At 33.0% G+C, this 21,078-nt stretch overlaps 2 protein-coding genes across 2 annotated transcripts; both read left to right on the top strand.

The window, feature by feature from the left end:
• The first annotated feature begins 5,909 nt into the window (after nucleotides 1-5,909).
• Nucleotides 5,910-7,375, top strand: LOC130813498 (uncharacterized). Its single transcript, XM_057679336.1, has 4 exons — nucleotides 5,910-6,365; nucleotides 6,452-6,510; nucleotides 6,680-6,880; nucleotides 6,958-7,375. The coding sequence occupies exons 1-4, from the start codon at nucleotides 5,910-5,912 to the stop codon at nucleotides 7,373-7,375; spliced, it is 1,134 nt and encodes a 377-aa protein (XP_057535319.1).
• Nucleotides 7,376-11,911: 4,536 nt separating this feature from the next.
• Nucleotides 11,912-16,694, top strand: LOC130814288 (expansin-A4). The gene is made up of 3 exons (XM_057680395.1): nucleotides 11,912-12,236; nucleotides 13,217-13,535; nucleotides 15,698-16,694. Exons 1-3 carry the CDS (start codon nucleotides 12,080-12,082, stop codon nucleotides 16,005-16,007), a joined length of 786 nt encoding a protein of 261 aa, XP_057536378.1. The 5' UTR covers nucleotides 11,912-12,079; the 3' UTR covers nucleotides 16,008-16,694.
• The last annotated feature ends 4,384 nt before the right edge of the window (nucleotides 16,695-21,078 follow it).

Below are 21,078 nucleotides of genomic sequence, written 5' to 3' on the forward strand. Positions count from 1 at the left end.
CTTGTTGCCTTATGGTATGACAACTTTAAGGCAAATAGGAGAAGAGTCGGAAAAGAAAAAGTCGATTCATGGGAAAAATTAAAAAAAAAAGATGAAAGATAAGTGGGTGAGCAAAGAATATGAGCAAGAGCAGTATTTGAAATTAACACATCTTTCCCAAGATGATGGCATGAGTGTGGAGGATTATCTAAATAATTTGAAAAGTTTTGCTTAATATGTGATTTGCAAGAGAAGGAAGCTTTTAAAATTGCTCGATTTGTGAAGGGATTGTCAAAGACAATAAGTAGAAAAGTTGAAGTCACTCACTACACTTCTTTTAGTGATGTGTGCAAATTGGCTTTGAAATTTGAAAATCAAGCCAAGGAAGAAAAGGAAAAAGAAAGTCCGAGAGTGCCTTATAAAAACACTTCAAAATATACTCCATCATACTCAAAAGAGAGTACCTTTCCAAGTAAAGCAACCCCTTCTAGTCTGAAATATGAGGCAAAGAAAGAAAAGGCTATGGTTACTCCTAGTGAATTTGCTACAAGGAGGAAATGTTTTAAGTGTCATGGAAGAGGACACATTGCTAGTGAATGCCCTAGCAAAGCTATTTTGACCGCTACTCAGTGTGCTATCATGGATGAAGAAGAACAAAGGTATAACTTTGTGGTTGAGGAATTGGCAAATTTAGAGGATGAATTTGATGAAGAAATACAACCGGAGGACGAATTTAACATGATGGTTGTGAGAAAAGTGTTGTTTAGTGAACCACAATCTGATTTGAGGCAAAGGAATAATTTATTTCATACTAGATGCAAGATTGGTGAGAAGACTTGCAATGTGATTGTTGATAGTGGTGCTCAAACCGATGTAATCTCATCAGAGGCTGTGAATAGGTTAAAGTTGGCTACTAGAGATCATGAAGAACCTTACAAGCTGAATTGGTTGAATGATAGCACTGGCATAAAGATGAAGAAACAAGCTCTAGTCTCTTATTCTATTGGAGGCTTTGAAGATGAAAGGTAGTGTGATGTGCTACCGATGGATGCTTGTCATTTGTTGCTAGGAAGACCGTGGTAGTTTGATCACAACTCGGATCACAAAGGTAAGAGTAATGAATATCTTGTAACCACTAGAGATGGTAGAAAAGTTAAATTAATTCCCTTACCCCCTAAAGTTGCAAAAAAAGAAAAGAAAAAAAGCAACTATCTTGTAACTTGTAATGAGTTTGAGAAAATAGTGGAAGAGCATGGTGGAGGGTATGCTTTGGTTGTAACAGCCAAAGATACCAAGAGTACTTCTTGCGATAACTCATCATCCCTAAAAGAGTTATTAGAAGAGTACAAAGATGTGTTCCCCGATGACTTGCCCAAAGGCCTCCCTCCAATTAGAGGCATTAAGCACGCCATTGACTTAATTCCTGGAGCACCTTTGCCAAACAAAGCTGCTTATAGATGCAACCCAGAGGAAAGTAAAGGTGAATGAGTTGATTGAAAGGGGTTATGTAAGAGAAAGTCTTAGTCCTTGTGTCGTTCCTACTCTGTTGGTGCCAAAAAAAGATGGGACTTGGAGAATGTGTGTAGATAGTCGGTCCATTAATAACACTACCATGAAATACCCTTTTTCAATGCCTATGTTGCAAGACATGTTGGATGAGTTGAGTGGAGCCTTAGTCTTTTCCAAAATAGAATTAAGAAGTGGTTATCATCAGATGAGAATAAGGGATGGGGATGAATGGAAAACAACTTTCAAAACAAAACAAGGGTTGTATGAGTGGTTAGTGATGCCTTTTGGGCTTTGCAATGCTCCCAGTTCTTTTATGAGATTGATGAATGAGGTTCTCCATCCCTTTATCAATGATTTTGTTGTTGTTTACTTGGATGATATCTTGGTGTATAGTAAAAACAAATGAAGATCATATGATACATTTGAGGAAGTTGTTTGGAAAATTAAGAGAAGTGAAGTTGTATGGGAAGCTTGAGAAATGTGTATTCCTGAATCCTAGTGTGGTGTTTTTAGGATACATTGTGACTGGAGAAGGAGTATGAGTTGATCCAGAAAAGATAGAGGCATTGAAGTCTTGGTTGGCTTCGACCAATGTGCATGAGGTTAGGAGTTTTCATGGGCTTGCTTTATTCTATAGGCGGTTCATTAAAAACTTCTCGACTATTATGGCTCCCATTACTGAGTTAACTAAAAAAGGAGAGTTTGAGTGGGAAGAAAGTGCTCAAAATGCTTTTGAAAAGATGAAAAACATGCTCTGTAATGCTCCAATACTTGTGCTTCCAGATTTTAACAAGGTGTTTAAGGTGGAGTGTGATGCAAGTGGGGTTGGAATAGGGGATGTCTTTATTCAAGATAGAAAACCTGTGAGTTACTTTAGTGAGAAATTGAATGGAGCTAAGATGAACTACTCTACTTACGACCGTGAGTTTTATGCCATAGTTAGAGCTCTTGGTCATTGGTCCCATTACTTAAGGCCAAAACCATTTGTTCTCCATTCAGATCATGAGGCTTTAAAGTTCATACATGGGCAACAAAAGTTAAACAAGAGGCATGCAAAATGGGTAGAGTTTCTTCAATCGTTTTCCTTTAGTTCCAAGTATAAAGATGGGAAGAGTAATGTTGTGGTCGATGCTTTATCGCGTCGCACTTACTTGCTTTCTATGGTGGATGCAAAAAAGAGGGTGGAAACTTTTAAAAAAACCTGTGAGCAAGTGAAGAAAAAAATCGAGGAGATGAATAAAAAATACCAAGAGAGAGCCAATAAAAAAAGAAAACAACCCATATTTTACCCTGGGGATTTGGTGTGGTTACATTTAAGAAAGGAGAGATTTCCCAAACTTCGAAAAAATAAACTTATGCCAAGATCCGATGGTCCATTCAAAATTCTTGAAAGGGTGAAAGATAACGCATATAAAATTGAACTTCCTGATGAGTTGATGGGTGTAAGTGCTACTTTCAATGTGGGGGATTTGTCACCATACTTGGATGATTCAAGTTTGAGGACAAACTCTTCAAAAGAAGGAGGAAATGATCCAAGATCAAGTGTTCATGAGCCCGTTGCTTTAATTCTTGAGAAACTCGAGTTTAATTCTTTTTTTCGCAAACCAGAATTTGTCACATGCTTAGTATGGGATAACAAATAAATGGTACAAAAGAGCAAGGGTGGCATCAATATGCAATGTTGGTCCAGAATATTAATTTTTTTTTTTACTTATGAGTTTTTGGGGCTGATTTTCATTATTATAAGGGGGGATGAATTTAGTTTCTAGAAATCAGCAAGTTCATTGTATTTGCTAGAAAAATTTTGGTACATGAACTCTAATTAATTGATGAATTTGTTGACCAACAAAGGGGGATGTATTGACTGAAATAGGGGATGTATTTGAAAGCTTTTAGAATCTTGTATTCACCCTATATAAAGGAATGTTTTGTAATCAAAAAAATGCAGATTTTGTTTCATAATATAAACATTGTGTTTTATGCATTGCTTTTCTTCTTGTGTTTGTCCAAAGAAATAGTAATTTCAATTATCACTTTGAGTTTGTCTTGAGTGTTAATTCTTAGGGGAGATTGAGTGTGTCTTGTCTCTAGCCTAAAACCCGAAATCATTGAGTTTGTTCTTGTGATTTGGCTCTTATCAATATTCTTCTATTCTTTTAAAAGATAGTTGGAAGGAATCGAAATAAGAAGTGGAATAAAGTAACTCTTAATATAGAATGCAGTGTAAGTATTAAATTACTAATATTTTTATTGTAAGCAGGGGAGTCTTTGAGGGTGTGCGAGGTGATCGATCGCATAAGGCTCCCTCTTTCTCCCGTGTATGAAAAATTTAATCAAAAACGAAATATGTTAAGTTTATTAATAAATAAATATATTTACAATAAATAAGGCGCAAAATAAAAGTTTTGCATAGGGCCCCAAAATTTTCAAGACGACTTGATTATTTGTAAGTAGTAATTGAAGAAAAGGAGAGAAGATGGTGAATTCACTAAGTCTTGAGTTGATGATGTGTTGAATGGATCTCTAAAGAAAAAAGACCAATCTGATCATGCCATTGGGTATGGGTCTTGGTTTGGGTTAAGGAAGGTTTGGGGTGAATTTCAAAACAAGTGGAAAGTGAATTCAAACTTAAATGCCAAATAACAAGATAGGTTGAGAGATGAGTTTAGGGAATTTGAACAAAAGTTCGACAAAAAAGAAGCCGAAATCTCAATCCCAATCAGTATCCATGAGAGTGAAGTCCAATCGGCATTCGAGAACAAAAATGACTATTTAGATAAGCTTGAGGTAAAAACTATTTACTCAAGATTAGGTTAGAAATTGTTAAATTATGTTAAAAAATAAGGAAAAATTATAAGAGACTACCTAATCTATATACCCTTTTTTTTAAATTACCTTATCTAAAATTTTTTGCAAAAAACTACCTAATGTAACACAAAAGTTTGCAAATAACTACCAGTTAACGGTTATCGTATATTTACCGTTAACTTTACACTTTGACCAGCACGTGGAGTGTCACGTGAGTTATCAAAACACAATCTTCTTCTTCCATCAATTCTACTATCGAAATATCAAACCTACACATACATAACTCTTTCATCTCTACTCTCTCTCCCATCCTCCTCTTTGCTTCCTCTCATTTAAAGATCTAACCTATACTGGTATGTACTACTTCTCAATTATGGTTTTCTAGTTCATTCTTATATTTTAGGGTTAATCTTCATTTTTTTCGTTTTAGCATTTTCAATCCGATTGGTGCGTTTTTTTTCTTAATTTGTTGTTTTTTATCTTGCACTTTGTGAATTGATTGTTTTTGTGTCTGAATAATTTGTTAGGGTTCTTAAAATTAGCTAGATCAATAAGATGAAGAAATTGAAAATCAGAAAAAAAAGGCTATTAAATTGAAAAACAAGGGGTCTGAGTTGGCTACTGAGGTGGGTAATGTAGGGACTGTTAAGGTAGATGAGGTGGAAATCGAAAGAGCTAATGTGACAGATAAGGTTGTGGATGAGTTGGAAAGAGCAAATGCAGATGTTGATGTAGGGGAAAAGGGACCACCAGTCAAAGATATGGGTTTTAAAGAATCTTTGAGTGCTAACCCTAGATCTAAAACAGAAAACTCAGTTGTTATTTCCACCCTAAACCTCACAGCAAACGAGAGAGCCCACATAGAGGAGGAAGATTCTGATTTTGATGATAGTAGTGATGAAAACTATAGTGGTGGTGATGAGGATGAATTTGAGGATGATGCTGATTTGTTTGCAGAAAACGTAGTTTATAGTCTTGATGATGTGTTTATAGGTGATAATAAAATTAGATTGGTAGTAGATAAGGAGATTGATGAAGAAAACAATAGAGACATATACTTTGATGGAGAAGGGGATCAACTGGAGTTTGATGATGATGATTTGGGTGCATTGAATGATGAGGAGGAAGGTATAAGCAGCTATCCTACATTCAATCCTGAGGTTGATTTCAAGGGTAAGATCAATTTTTTCTTTAGGCCTTAAATTTCCATCAACATATGTGTTTAGAAAAGCACTAAGGTACCATACTATTGAATGTGGTTACAATTATTATTACCTGCATAATGGTAGTAGTAGGATCAGTGTGATTGCTACAATAGATGCAATTGTAGTAAATCAAAAGCAAGAATTATGAAGTGTGTTTGTGGGAAGGAGAAGAAGTGGTATTTTAAGGTTCATGCTGTGAAGTTGAAAGATGAGGAGACACTTCAAATAAGGAGTTATTTTTCCAACCACACTTGTGGTCACCAACGCCAAAATAATAAAGTCACTGCTTTGTATTTAGCTGAGAAATACATAGAGGATTGGAGGGAAAATCCAACTTAAGAATTAAAGGCATTTGAGAAACGGGTTAATAGGGAGTTAGGTTGTGAACTGAAGTATTCTAAGTGTTATATGGCAAAAAGAATTGCACTCAAAATGATATTTGGTGATGTTAGTGAAAAGTATAGCAGGGTGTGGGATTATGCGGAGGCAATAAGGAAATTTAATCCAGGAAGCACTGCAATCGTCAAATGCATTGGAATAGACAAACCCCCACCTTTGTTCCAAAGGATGTATATATGCTTGCCAGCATGTAAGGAGGATTTTTTTGCTGGCTGTAGGCCTATTATAGGTGTTGATGGGGCACATTTAAAGGGACAATTCCCTGGGATTTTTTTGACTGTTGTAGGTAAAGATGGGAACAATAACATCTTTCCTGTTGCCTGGGCTGTTGTTGAAATAGAAAATATGAAAACTTGGACTTGGTTTCTAAATCTCCTTGTAAAAAATCTTAGGTTAATTATTGCATCTAGCAGTTGGGTACAAGCAGGAGGTGAAGCTTTCACCTTCATGAGCGACAGGCAAAAGGTATGAATGTAAATACTTGTTAATACATATTCTGGTTTAAGAATAACTAATGTTATAATGCTAATACTAATTTGTGGATAATGTAGAGTTTGGTTAAAGCTTTCAACTCAGTAATTCCTGAAGCTGAAATTAGGTTCTGTTGCAGGTATATATGGGAAACTTCAAGATCAAGTTCCTTGGAGAGTTGTTTAAACAATAGTTTTGGAGAGCAGTAAGAGCTTACAACAAGGTATGAAATCTACTATACATTTAATTATTTGAGATAACGTTCAACTAATTAGTAACAATTTATTTTCACAGTTTCATTTTGATAGAGAAATGAATAAAATTAAGAAGATTTCTGCTGAAGCATATGAATATCTAGCTGTCATTCTTACAAAACATTGGTCTAGGCATGCTTTTCCCACTATTAGTAAATCTGGGATGTTGTTAAACAACTATTGTGAGTCATTCAATAAAGTTTTAAGAGAAACAAGGGGGAAGCCTATAATTTCTCTAATGGAATGGATTAGGAGGTATGTGATGCAAAGAAGTGCAGTTAAAAGGGAAGGTTGCGTAACTTTGAAGGTGTGTTAATGCTACCTGTCAGCAGAATGATTGAAAAAAATACAAAGGATATATACGATTTAAGGGTAATCCTAGTGGATGTGTTTGAGTTTGAGGTGGATGATGATGAAGAGTCTTACGTTGTCAACTTGACCAATAAGACTTGCCATTGTGGAAGTTGGACACTTATTGGGATCCCTTGTAAACATGCAATGACTTGTATTGTTCTTAGAAAATTAAATTGCAACCAATTTTTCCACGAGGCCTATCATATAGAAACGGATGCAAAGACCTATGGTCCAAAGTTTCATGGTATGCCAAGACATAATATGTGGCCCACAACCACTTTGGCCAAAGCACTTCCTCCACCATTTCGAAAGATGCCTGAAAGGCCAAACAAGAGGAAAAGAAAGAAGGAAGCTAATGAAGGAAAAAGGAGGGAAGAAGCCTGCATGTGCTGTTAGGGAATTCAAGCAAAGGAGATGTGGTAACTGTGGTAATTTAGGTCACTAGAAAAAGGGCTGCAAGAATCCACCCATACCACCAACAACAAAGAAGAAATCAAAGGATGGAAGGCCTAAAAAGGGTTCTTCTTCAACTCAACAGTCAACAACAACTAATGTGCCTAGCTCCAGCAGTCAACCACAAATGCAATCTGTAACAACTGGATCTGCTTCATGTGTATGGATCAAATTAGTCAAATTTAAATGTTGAATGTACTTTGTTCACTTAATGTAAGAACTGGATCTGTGTATGTTTTATTTTGCAAGAACTAATGTACTTTGTTTAAGACTCTGTAAGAACTAGATCTGTGTTGATCAATGCTGATGTTAAGTGAGTTTTGATCAGTTTTGAAATCAGTGTGTTCAAGTTCATTGAATCAATGTGTATCATTGAAAATCAGTGCTGATGATACTACTGTGCATATTCAAGTTCATTGAATCAGTTTTGATCAGTTTTAAGTATACTGATGTTAAGTGAGTCTTTATCAGCTTTGAGTCTTGATCAGTGTGTTCAAGTTCATTAAATCAGTCTTGATTAGTGCAGCAAGCATCACATACATAACAATGAATGTACACAGCAAGCATCACATACACAGCAATGAATATACACAGCAAGCATCACATACACAGCAATGAATATACACAACAAGCATCACATACACAGCATCATATACATAAGATCACATACACACCAAGTAAACAGCATTGTATGTGATTGTAGATGTAGCAAGCAATACCAAAAAAGAAATTAAATAGACAAAATAAAAACCCATTTCATTCATCATAATCATGTTACAAAACAAATCATCCTTCCATTGCATACCCAAATCACTAATACAAATTCTTAAATAATTCATGAACTTTATGTACTAGCCTTGATTAGTATAATCAACACCAACAAAATACAAAAGAAAAACCCTAATACAAAGCTTGTAATCTGATTTCCATGCTTCCTCTCATTCATCCATTTCTTCTTAATCCTTTTAAGTTCTGAAATTACTTGTTTCTTTTCATGTTCCAAGCAACAAACCCTTGAAGTCAAAATCTTGAGTTTGGTTGCTAATTGTCGCTTCTCCTCCACAAGTGTGTTCGTCACTTCTCTTTGCCAATCAGCCATTTTAGGTTCATCAATCCATGTAAACTTTTTGCATCCCTTCCAATTTGTATCAGGATCATAAAAAATGCAAGTCTTAAACCTTCTTCTAAGATTTTCCTTGACCCATGAAACTCTCCTTGCAAAGAAAACTCCACACCCACATTTTTCAGGCTTCGAATTTGTTGTTGAAAAAGGAGAATATATTACTAATTAATGAAGGAACGATTGTCGGAGAAATTAGGGTTCTTTGAAGGATTTAATTAGGGAAATCAAGGAGAAAAAAGAAAAACGTGGGTTTGATGAGAGAAATTAGGGTTCTTTGATTTCCCCTTTCTGAAATCGTGCGTTTAATTGAAGAAGAAGAGTGTTTTGATAACTCACGTGACAATCCACGTGCTGGTCAAAGTGTAAAGTTAACAATCAATATACGATAACCGTTAACTGGTAGTCATTTGCAAACTTTTGTGTTACATTATGTAGTTTTTTGCAAAAAAATTTAGATAAGGTAGTTTTCTGAAAAAGGGCATATAGATTAAATAGTTTCTTATAATTTTTCCTAAAAGAAAAAACAAGCTCAAACTTGCTTTGTTTTGATAAAGGATAGTGCTCTATGTCGGATTTATGGCAAAAAGCTATTAATGACATTTGGCAGAACAATGCCATCTCAAAAGTATTTTTGTGGAAAACCAATTTCTAACATACACATCAAAGTAGTTGTTGATCATGTATGGTTAATAACGCATATTTACAAAGATTGAAAGTTCACGAGCTCAAGCCATTTCACTAATATTTTGTGATTTTGGGTCTTAATAATATTTCAGGTGGCTAATATTTCATTCTTACTTTAACCAAAGGAACTTATTTGCTCGCTTATGACATGGAAGTATAATAAATTACTACATTTCTTTCTATTTTCTTAAATTGTTACATTTTTTACTATTAGGTCTGTATGAAGGTTTCTGCTTATCCATCAAAACCTACACCCACCTAAAAAATAACTACACAATGGTTTGCACTACCAAGAAGACAATTGAAAAGGTCGTGGTCTAGTTAAATGTCAAAAGCCTATAGTCGTCTAGAAGAAGAGGAAGTCGTCTAAGGCTTCGAAGTCACTATCTCAGATGATTTTGAATTATAAGAATAGTTTTAATATTGGTCCGCTTTGCCAAGGAAAATTTCATGACTTAAAGAAGTTGGAGGATAATGCGAAAACTACACAACTCGGAGCTCATAGATGGCACGATTATTCAACCACATCTTTTTATTGTAAAACATTGACAATATTTTGGTAATATACCATATCATAACATCATATTTAATTTCAAGGGAACAAGCCTATTCTGGCCTTAAAGAATATATGCTTCTGCACTTCCACCTCCCTATCCCTAATTTCGTCATTTGCCACATCATCTTTTTTTAACACAATCCCACTTATAATATCTCACTAATTTCTATAATTGTTTTCCCTCCAAGATTAAAATTTATAATTAAGGACATAAATTCACATACAATAGTCAACTAAAATACTTATTTTTTCTTTTTCTTGGTTTGTGTGCAGATCCTTAAGCAACAAACTCAAAAAAAAGGAAAGAATACTATGATCTTAGTTAAACGTAATAAAATACACATAGTAATACAAATTATACAGAAAATTGTTATACAAGGTAGTTTCATTATGAGACGCTTTTAAATATGGGTTAAATAACTTAACTAATACAAATTATACAGAAAATTGTTACAATTCAAACTTCTTATTTTAAAGTTATCACAATCTTTCACAAAAGTAACCATAAATAATACGAAGAGTTGTTACGGCTTTAAAGCCCAAACTTAAGGCTATGGCCTTGCCTATGGTATCAACAAAGGGCCCGCCCACAAAAACACCCACCTCCTTAAATCACAGCCGTTAGTTACGCCTCAACTTCAGATTGACGCAACTTTTGACTCTCTTTTTTATCATCTTGTACTTAATTACCCCTTCTTTCGGGTCTTAATTCAAAGCTAAGTTAAACCAACCTTTTGGTTGTTTTAGGGGCATTTATGTCTAACTGTCCGAGGTAACTGTGGATCAACCTTTTACATTTTTTCGCCCCAACTATATACTTTATCCTATTTATTTTTAATTCCATAAATTACTCCCTTACTCGTCTTTTTTGGTTGAATGTATGCGTATGATAAAAGCTTTACTTCACAACATAAGACAAAACTCAAAAGGTAAGCATTCATAATATTGCAAGTGATATATTTGCCCCCCACCACATGTATTATTCCTTGTTCTAAAGCAACATCCTAGATTTTCTTCAAATAAATTTAATTATTTTTCAATTAATTTAAGGAAAATTATAGTTTACAAAATAAATGTTAAAATATTAATATGTCGATTAAATTTGATAAAAACGCCATTTTAGACATTTTTAGGTAGAGCAAAAGCGAAACAATAAGTTCTTAAAATATAAACGTTATTTAAGTGAAAACTGATAAACCACGAATTTTATCAATTACTAATATGTTCAATTAACGTACTAACCTAGAACTTACAATAAATTAAAATATAATGACTATCAATGAAAAAAAAATCAAATTATATCCACAAACTAATAACCCAAAAACAAATAACTAGTCAGTAACTTTACAAACTAATAACCCAAAAACAAATAACTAGTCATTAACAAAGTTACGATGATTAATAATTATGAAAAATCATTGCCATTTATTATGTTATAACTTTTTCATCTATGTAAATATATATTAGCTCCTTTTTAATATATAAATAAAAATAGAAAATTTCATGTGAAGACTTTTAGTTTTTGGCTTTTCTACAACAAATGTTTTTTAAATCTACGTGGTGACCTTGAATTTTCAACTTTTTAACGTAATGAAAAAATAGTTAATTTTTGATTAAATTAAGCATTTATTTCGACTAATTTTCGAAATATATGGTCAAGTAAGATATCACAATATTTTTTTGATAAAAATGTTATTACGTTGATAAAAATAATATAAATTTAAAAATGTCATTACATCCTTAGGTTCTTGAAAATATTAAAGCGCTTAAGTTCTTATTAACCATCACGTATGATGGTCTTCTAAAGAGGCCCGCCCTATGTTATGTAAACAACAGAATTCATATTAGGAACTCAAAAGGCAAAAATAATGTAAATCACGCTATACAGAGAGTATCAAGTAAAATAGCCCCACAAAGATTGTGCATTAAATTTTATTGTGTCTTAATTGGAGGGTACACTTAACGCGCAATCAATGCGAGTGCACTCATTTAGTCCCCTCCTTACCCTTCTACCTTCTCACATTATACTCATTTCAACTTCAAAATAAAGTTTAAATTTTCATATATTGTTTATTTTTACTTTTTAGTTTATTTTTAAAAAAAAGAAAATTCCAGAAAGTAGCGTTAAATAACCCTCACTCTTCCCTCCATAAGTACCTGACCTTCCTGCCCTCATTCGTCTCCACAACCCACCATTCTTACTTAGCTATTTCTCTCTCTAAATTCTCTCACTAGAAAAACAGAGAGATTTTTATTTTTGTTTTTATTTTTAAAGAGAAAAAAAATGGAAATATTCAGTATTTTTAACATTGTCTCAGTAATTACATTATGGGTGTGTTCAACATTGGTTGATGCAAGAATTCCTGGAAATTACCAAGGTGGTTCTTGGCAATCAGCTCATGCTACTTTCTATGGAGGTGCTGATGCTTCTGGAACTATGGGTATGTTATGTCTGCCATTACAGATTTTGGGTTGTCTTTAAATTAACAATGTCCTTATTCATAGCAAAGAAAACTACCCATATTGTCAAGGATTGCAATGTGGCTCTAGTTGCTAAGAATATTTCCCTAATCTTGGCTTACCCTTTCATTTCTTATAATTCCTCTACTTTATTAATGATTATAGTTCCGGATCATTTATATTATCCTGCATTTCTGTTACAAAAAACAGCGGCAGACTAAAAAAAATTGACAAATTTTCAAGGCCCTTATAATTTAAAAAATTATGATACTCTTCTAATAATTTTGCATCTTTTTAAAAACTTTACATATATGCCATAATTTAATATTAAGACCTTTAATTTTATGACTTTGTGCGGTCGAATATGTTGAATATGCTCAGAACCTTCATGACATTAGCTGATATATAAGCTTAATGAGCTATTCTTCTAACAAATTAGACTTGTGTGCAATGGACTTTTTCTTGTGTCGGTCTTATGGTTTTGTGAACAAATGACAATTTAGCCGAGTCAAGAATTTAATTATGATAATATAATTATAATCAATAATATGATAAAGTATGTATTAAGAAGTAATAAATCACATTTGAACTGACTGATTTTGTTTTCAAATTCTAAAAAATTTATAGTTTAAAATAAATGATAAATTAATGAATAATGTTTAGTGTTCAAATATACTCCATATTCATACAAAAACGTAATGAAGTATATAAAATCTAAGACTATTTCAGTATTTCTCCAATAAGAGCTAGAGTATGATTTTTTGCCAAGATATTATGTAGAAAAAATGAATTTCACTTTCAGGCAAATAATTTCCAAAAATCATTTTTCACAATTTTTTCTATAAATATTTATTTAAAGTTTATTTAATAACTCAAAAGTTATAAACCAGAATTCACCACTTCCCAGTACACCCCTAATTGTATTTTTTTTTTAATTTTGTTTCAAAAAATAAAATTTCAGGAGGAGCATGTGGGTATGGAAACCTGTACAGTCAAGGCTATGGTGTGAACACAGCAGCGTTAAGTACAGCGCTATTTAACAATGGCCTTAGTTGTGGTGCTTGCTTCGAGCTCAAATGCGCCAATGACCCGCGTTGGTGCCATCCAGGCAGCCCATCTATCCTAATCACCGCCACCAATTTTTGCCCACCAAACTTCGCTCTTCCCAACGACAATGGCGGATGGTGCAACCCTCCCCGCCCTCACTTCGACCTCGCCATGCCTATGTTCCTCAAGATTGCTCAATACCGCGCTGGAATCGTCCCCGTTGCCTTCCGCAGGTTCGCATCATTATCCTTTTCCACCCCTGTTTCACTCTTATATGTTCTTAATTATTGTTGTTGATATTGGGTTCTTGGGATTTCCATCACCAAGCCATGTAGTCTCTATTTTAATGGAGGATCCTATCTCCTACCCATGACTAGAATAGGTCCATACAATCTTTAAGATTTAATTTGGATATTAAATGAAAAAGGATGGACTTAATTAGGGGACTTTTTGGATTGGAACTTTTGGTTCCTTTTATTACTCCTACTAAGTGTCTACTTAAGGAAATAATTAATTTCAAGAAATTATATTTTTTAAAGAAAAGGTGACAGGCTCTATAAAGTTGAATACTCCGTACTTTAGTGGAAGCAAGTGAGATTGTTATGAAGTTTTCAATTGATTAGAGTACTTGAAACAGGTAAAAATTATGTGGGACTATGTGAGTCACAATCTATACCATCTCCTATAATTGTCCTATTTTTTTACACTATTCACTCATCACTCATATTAAAAAAGTTAAATTATAGTTATGTGTAATTTTGTTTGATTCGTCTTAATATATGAATTATTAACATCAATTTTTATAATTTTTAATTAAGAATCATTTGAGATATTAATAGTTAAAATGTTCTCTCGGCAAGTGTGAAAAGTCAAATGCGGTGAAAAGGAGAGAGTATTAAAATTGTAAAAAATTGTAAAAATTATATATTAAAATTCTTTTTATCAAGATAAATCTAATAAGATTTCACGTGAATATATTTTGTCATGAATATATACTTTAAAACTCAAATTTAATTTTCTCTTTTATAGAGTGAAAAAATTTAAAGTACATAATCAAAGAGAAATGGAGAGAATAATATCTACATATCAACCGAGTGTCAAACACATTGATATTCTAGTTTGAAATAGGTTAAGTTTAACATAGAAAATAGTCTATTATTTACCAAAAGTTGCAATAAGGAGCTTATTAGCCAATGGCTCTCCTTTTGTTGATAAAAATAATTAAAAATACTTTTTCGTAAATAGTAAATGAATAATATCTTATCTCTCTAAAATAATAGTATAGAGCAATATAATGTTTTTTTAGGAAAAATGTGAAAATTTGGTTGCAATTTGTAAATAAGTTATAAAATAATTTGCGTGGATTAAATTAAAAGATAATATATAAGATTAAATAAAAATAATGAGTTTTAATATTCAAAATTAATTGATGCAAAATGAATTAATTTTAAGATTGATAGTTTATCTGATGAACAAAGTTTTTACCCATTTGTGAAAGCAAAGCATGTGAACATTTTCAGCTTTATGATGTCTTAGAAGACTAAAAAGTCTATGAGTACTTTACTCATTTCAAGGCCCACGGGCTAAAATCCGGATCCAATGTGAAATCAAACCCAATAGCTCACCACTTTATCCAGAATATCAGGAGAATAAAATTTTTTAACGGTGCAGTCTTCCACACTGATGTTCCCATGCACAGTCTTCAATGTACAATTAAATCAACGTCTCTGATTGCATCACACCTCACGCCCCACAATATTCCATCAGAATCCGCATTTCACGCTAACTTCCCTTTTTCGGTTTCTTATTTCCTCCATTTTAAATACTCTCTTTACTTTATTAATTAATGAGAAAAGTTATAGGGAAAAAGTGTAGACACATTTAAAATAATAAAATAAAATTATTGAAAAAATATAAAGATTATTATTTTTTAAAACATTTAAATATTAATGGGAAAATGGGAAGATTATATACCATAAAAATAAAACTTAAAATGATGTTAGTTGAAAATATATAAGATCATAAATATTATTAATTAATATTAAAAACTGAATGAATAAAATTAATTATATTTAAATGTGTGATTTTATAAAAAGATTGTTTTACTGAACAAACTTAAAATGAAAAAAAAAGGAATGAATCGAGAAATATATTTTTTATCTGAGAGTTTATTTTTATCGTTCTTCAATGAGAAAATAGATAAAATGGAAAAATAAATTAGGTAGATGATGATTAAGGAAATAGAGGAAGTTATAGTTAAAAATATAACAAATTCTTATGAGATGAATCTAAATAAAAAATATAGCAAAATTGTAGTTGGTAAATAGTAATAATATGAATTGTTTTATTTTGTTACAATCTAACAGACTTCTGACTAAACTGTTATTTGGTGTAGGGTGCCATGCCGTAAGCGAGGAGGAATCAGGTTCACAATTAACGGATTCCGTTACTTCAACTTGGTATTGATCTCCAACGTTGCAGGTGCAGGGGATATTGTGAAGGTGTATGTTAAAGGATCTAAGACTAACTGGATGTCAATGAGCCGTAACTGGGGTCAGAATTGGCAGTCAAATGCTGTTTTGGTTGGTCAGTCACTTTCCTTTAGGGTCACAGGCAGTGATAGGAGAACTTCCACCTCTTGGAATATTGTTCCTTCTAACTGGCAGTTTGGCCAAACTTTTACCGGCAAAAATTTCAGGGTTTAAAATCCAAAAAAAACACAAACTTACCCACTAAAATTTGAAAAATTTCCCGGCTTAATTCAGTTTTTTCTTTTTTCTTTTTTTTTTTTTATTTTTAGATTATATAGTAGGTTGAAATGTGGGATGATCAGATAAGATTTAATCTCAAGATCTCATCTGAAAAGGCGGTATTTGCTTCAAATGAAACAAAATTTGAATCTTGGCTTAATTTACTTCTTACTTTTATTTTTCTAAGAAAAAACCTTGTTTTATTGGTTTTTCTTTTCTTTTTTTTTCCCTAGAATTGGAAAAAGTGGAAAAAAATGATGAAAGAAAAAATGGGTTCAAGAAGATTTTTTTCAATCTGGGTTTGGAGGGAGGGGGTGAATTTTATTTTAATTTATTTTATATTTTAAATTTGTGGGGTTTAAAAGTTTTGGGTTTGGAGGGAAAATGGAAGTGTGAAATAGTAATTTTGGAGGGGTATAGAGGGAAGGGCTGAAGAGGTTGCAGAAAGGTGTAGCCCGCAGCCTAATTATCGACGGAGGATTATATTCTAAATATGGTATATGAATATGATAATATTGTAGTATTTTAAGTTTTAGTATTACATGAACTTTGTATTGTGAAATGTTTCACTGCTGGTATTGTCAAATGTAACTATAAGAACTTTGTTTGCCTTTAAATTCCTTTTCGGATTTTACCTTCTCATTTTCTCTTCACTTTTTGAGTAATTTATTAAGATTTTGTTGGGGTAGGTCAACCCCACAGGTCAAAGGTTGATTCATATTTTAATGGGTCAGATAATTAGAGGAATACAAATTATTGTAAGAGACAATCTTTTAGAGAGATTTATTAGATATATAGGTTGAATAGTCTAATTAATACAAATTAAAGAAAAAATAAGAATATAGATTTTTTGTTTTGAGGTTGTCTTTATAAAAGTTGCTCTCTCATAAGAGTAGAAACAACTATCTAGCCTATTAAAATTTTAACCTGACTCGATTCGTTGAAGACCTCTAGTATGAACCAATTAAAATACTAGACTCATAATGATATTTAATAATGTGGAATTAAGTTGAAATGAATTAACATGTAGTAGTGTATGAAATAAGTTCAACTCGAAAATGTTAGAACTTGGATTTGAATGGAAGATATTTGTAATTGTATCCCAGTGGGGGAATACATTTCTAGTTCTATCATCCATGAATGTTCACATTATAAACCTACAAAGAGAATATAAAAGCTTATTATTCTCACTATGCAATCACTTTCACTAATTGTTGTTTTTGACAAAAAGGTTAAAAATGAGGCTTTCTTGATATTATTATGACAGCAAACAATAAATCCAATTCCTTCAAATCGACAACTAATGGACTGATTGAGAAAGCTCAATGACTTGCACTTTCAATTGCTCAGAAAATGGGAGCCTCACCATCATTTAGCTAAAGATAGATTGCACAATTTAAAGGCTCTTTTTTTAAGTTTCCTTTTATCTTGGGAACAAATTGTATGGCAGGAAATTGAGTAGATAAAGATGGGTGATGGGTTGTTTGAATTTGAAGCAACCACACTCAATATTAATCGTTATTAAGTGACTTTCATTCAGACTATATATATTTGACCAAATAAAATAAGTCAATATCTTAAATCTGTCCATTAACACACCACTAAAGGGAATGATGATAGGGTAATTGAAGTGAAAAGAGTTTCCATGAGATGGGAAATAAAAACTATTATTTGTAAATAAGTGATTATCTAAAGAGTAAGAAATATTCGTCTTTTTACCAAATAAATGTATTATACTCATATCATTAGATGCAATTCAACTAAATGTTGTAAATTATTGATCCTGTTGAATCATATATACAATCTTCTTTAGGGATTAGTTAAAATGAATCTTAGCTTTCTAATCCCAAAATGTTATTTGCGATTGATAACAAACATTAATAATTTGACTACTATTCGTCGTTAGGTTATTGACTACTGGATGGAGGTGTTGGCTATTTCTGTAGGCTTTTAAGCTAGCTAAATAAATCACTGTTTAGGGAAATGTTTGGTAAAATTAGTTATTAGTTGTTGGTTTGTTTAAAAGAAAAAAAATAGACCAATAAGCCAAAGTCATTGCAAAAAGCTAACTTATTAGCTTTGTTATTTTGGTTTAAAAACAACTTGTCAACTGCTTAAAAAATTACTTATTTACCAACCAAAAAGTTAAAACCAACCAAACACTCGGCCCAAAAATCATTTATCAAAAGAGTACTATTAGCTATTTGGTGAAAAGGGACCAATTGGCATAATTTAATATCCAAACTCTAGTAATAATGTCTAATCTTGAAGAAAAGTTTAATTTTAGAGTTTGTTACTTAATCAAGCACATGGGTGGTGGGGTTCTAAGCAATAATTTGTGACTGTAGTGTATGTTTAGTTAAGAGATGCCGTTTTCCACATTTCACTTTTGGTACCTCAATTCTTAGGATTCTGCACACATAAATTGGAAAATTAAACAACATTGGATCCCTAATTCCTAAACCACTTTCACATTTTACTGTATCAAAATCCAATAACTTCACCTTGCTTGCTGTTAATTTCACTACTTATTGTCAAAAGCTCTTATCATTTATTTCTAGGATACTCCTTTAACCAGGTTGGATTCATACACTGTTTGGTTCACGAGACTAGTTTTAATCACCTAATTTGGCTGGTGTCTACGCCATTCAAGCGGATACAACCTAATTCAATGTTATCAACTGACAGCTTTAACAAGATATATCTCTAAATATACTACTAAGTATATTGATTAAGTTGGTCAAAATATTGACGTGTGGCAGCATTATTCCAAGTTCAAGTCTTACTATTAACATTTTTAAAAACAATATTTAATACATTGACATCATTTGATTTTATTTTGGATTAGCCCCTGATGCCATTAGTTCAATCAGTGGAGGGGATGACATTTGACTTGGCTATTACGGATAGGTAAATCAGTCCAATGCTGAATTGGCTAGGTTCAATGCACCAGCTAGGCAGCTAGCTTGCAGAGGTCTGTTTAAGGTGATTACCAAGTTATTGTGTCTGATCGCGATCAATGATCCCAGCACAAAGCAAACCATAGAACCTGGCTACAAAAGAATGAAATGATTAGCAGCTACATAAATAAGTCTTATATTCAACAAGAGAAATACAGAGCTCATGTACAACAACCTCAGTATTAACTATGAAAGGATGCCATTTAGAATCGTCAACCAATTCTTTGCACAAGGGAAACAACTCACTAATATTGATACTATGTTACTTGGACTCTTCGTTTCACCTCAAATACCCAAGTCATTCTTTGCTCTACGTATTCTAATGTATCTTGATCACTTTAGTTGAGTATGGCCAATTCATTCTGAAATAATAGAAAGGTTATATAAAATCTATACAGGAAAAAAGAATGATTGCATTCACTAACTATTGGATATCAAATTATAATTTCTATAAGCTTTACGTTGAAGATATTGCCTTGGTCATGTTGAGGATTTAGGAGATGCCAGGAATTCAAACAAAAACGGCAACAGTCCATTACTCCAGTCTCAACACTATTGATAAGTTGAAGTAATCAAAACACATCCGATGACCCACCATTACCCAACCTTATAATTGAACTCGATTTGACACAACTTCGAAATGGATCTACAGTTATGTAAAACCAACATAGATATAAACCCTGATTATAAACAGACCAAAACATCTAATCGAAAATTGACCCACTGACTCGACTGAACAACTTTACCACTAATTGAAGGCGGAATAAGCATCAATATTTGAATGCCTTCCACTGTAAAGTGCAAGTGCAGGATCAAAAGTCGGTGTAGCAGATGGCTGTAGAACATAGTGTCCAACCGGGTTCACATTCTCTGTTCATGGTTACGTTGTTGCACTCTTCTTGAGGAAGACTCCATTCTGCACAGCAATAAAAATGGTTTTACTCTTTAACCATTAATAGTAGCCAACCGGCCCAACCGCACAGCTCCAGCAGCAGAGCTATTGGGTAAACGACTACTAATTAGTAGGCAACAACAGCGCCAAGTTTGCCATATTAGCGGCTAAAAGACCTAACCGATTCAAGCCATGATCAACTCACAAAAAAGAAGATCAGGTATTGAGAGCCTCACTATGTTCTATAATTCTCAATAGCGTGACACAAGACACAACGAACATACATGTCACCTTGAGGTTTTCCATACCCTTCCCACATGTGCATAATGTCATAGAGGGGGAGAATACTTGTGGCGCCTGAATCCGAACCACACACAATAACACTAACCTTCTGCCTGCACATAGTCGTACGCATTAGTACGACCACACAAGCTTGGGAATTGGGTCATATTGATCTAGAACTATACAATGGGTTATAGGAGTACTTTTTTTAAAGTGGTTGACAAGAGAATCGAACATACATTAATTTTAGATATTGATTAGTTCTGGGACAAACAAGGATGACAAAACGGAACACTGAGGGTAAATAATCATAAAAATAGATTTGCAAATAGGCAGTAAGAGTTGAATAAGGGAAAATAACATTCAAAATATGTCTGCATATATAATAAAGCCATCCAAGAGATTACAATATTTAGCCGTGATGGTAGTTAAATAAAAAACATTTACAAGGAAACATCAATAGGTTCAACGAAAGTTGTCAAGGAACCATCTCAACCAAAAGCTTAAACTGATGGTTGAGGCCCCAGAATATATTATATACTCTAACAAAAGTTTTCTAGTAACCAAACACATTATGATCAATTGCAAAGGCATGCTTACAAATAAAATATGAGCTGCTAGAGACTACAATAGGGTATAGTATAGGAGTTCATGTAGTATAAACCCAACTTGCTCCATATATCAACGATGTATATAAAGGCGCAAGGCACAATAAGGACATTGCGGTCTTAGAGTCTAAACACAAAGCGCAGGGTGTCAGTGGCAAACCTCATTGAGGTGCTCGATTTAAAAAAGAGCGCTTTTCGGTGCCTGATAGAAATTGTCTCACCAACCTTATATATAAGGAAAAATTGCCATGAATAATTTAATTTGTCCATCTGTTGTGAATAAT

The sequence above is a fragment of the Amaranthus tricolor genome, chromosome 5 (genome assembly GCF_026212465.1).
Source record: "Amaranthus tricolor cultivar Red isolate AtriRed21 chromosome 5, ASM2621246v1, whole genome shotgun sequence".
Lineage (NCBI taxonomy): Eukaryota > Viridiplantae > Streptophyta > Magnoliopsida > Caryophyllales > Amaranthaceae > Amaranthus > Amaranthus tricolor.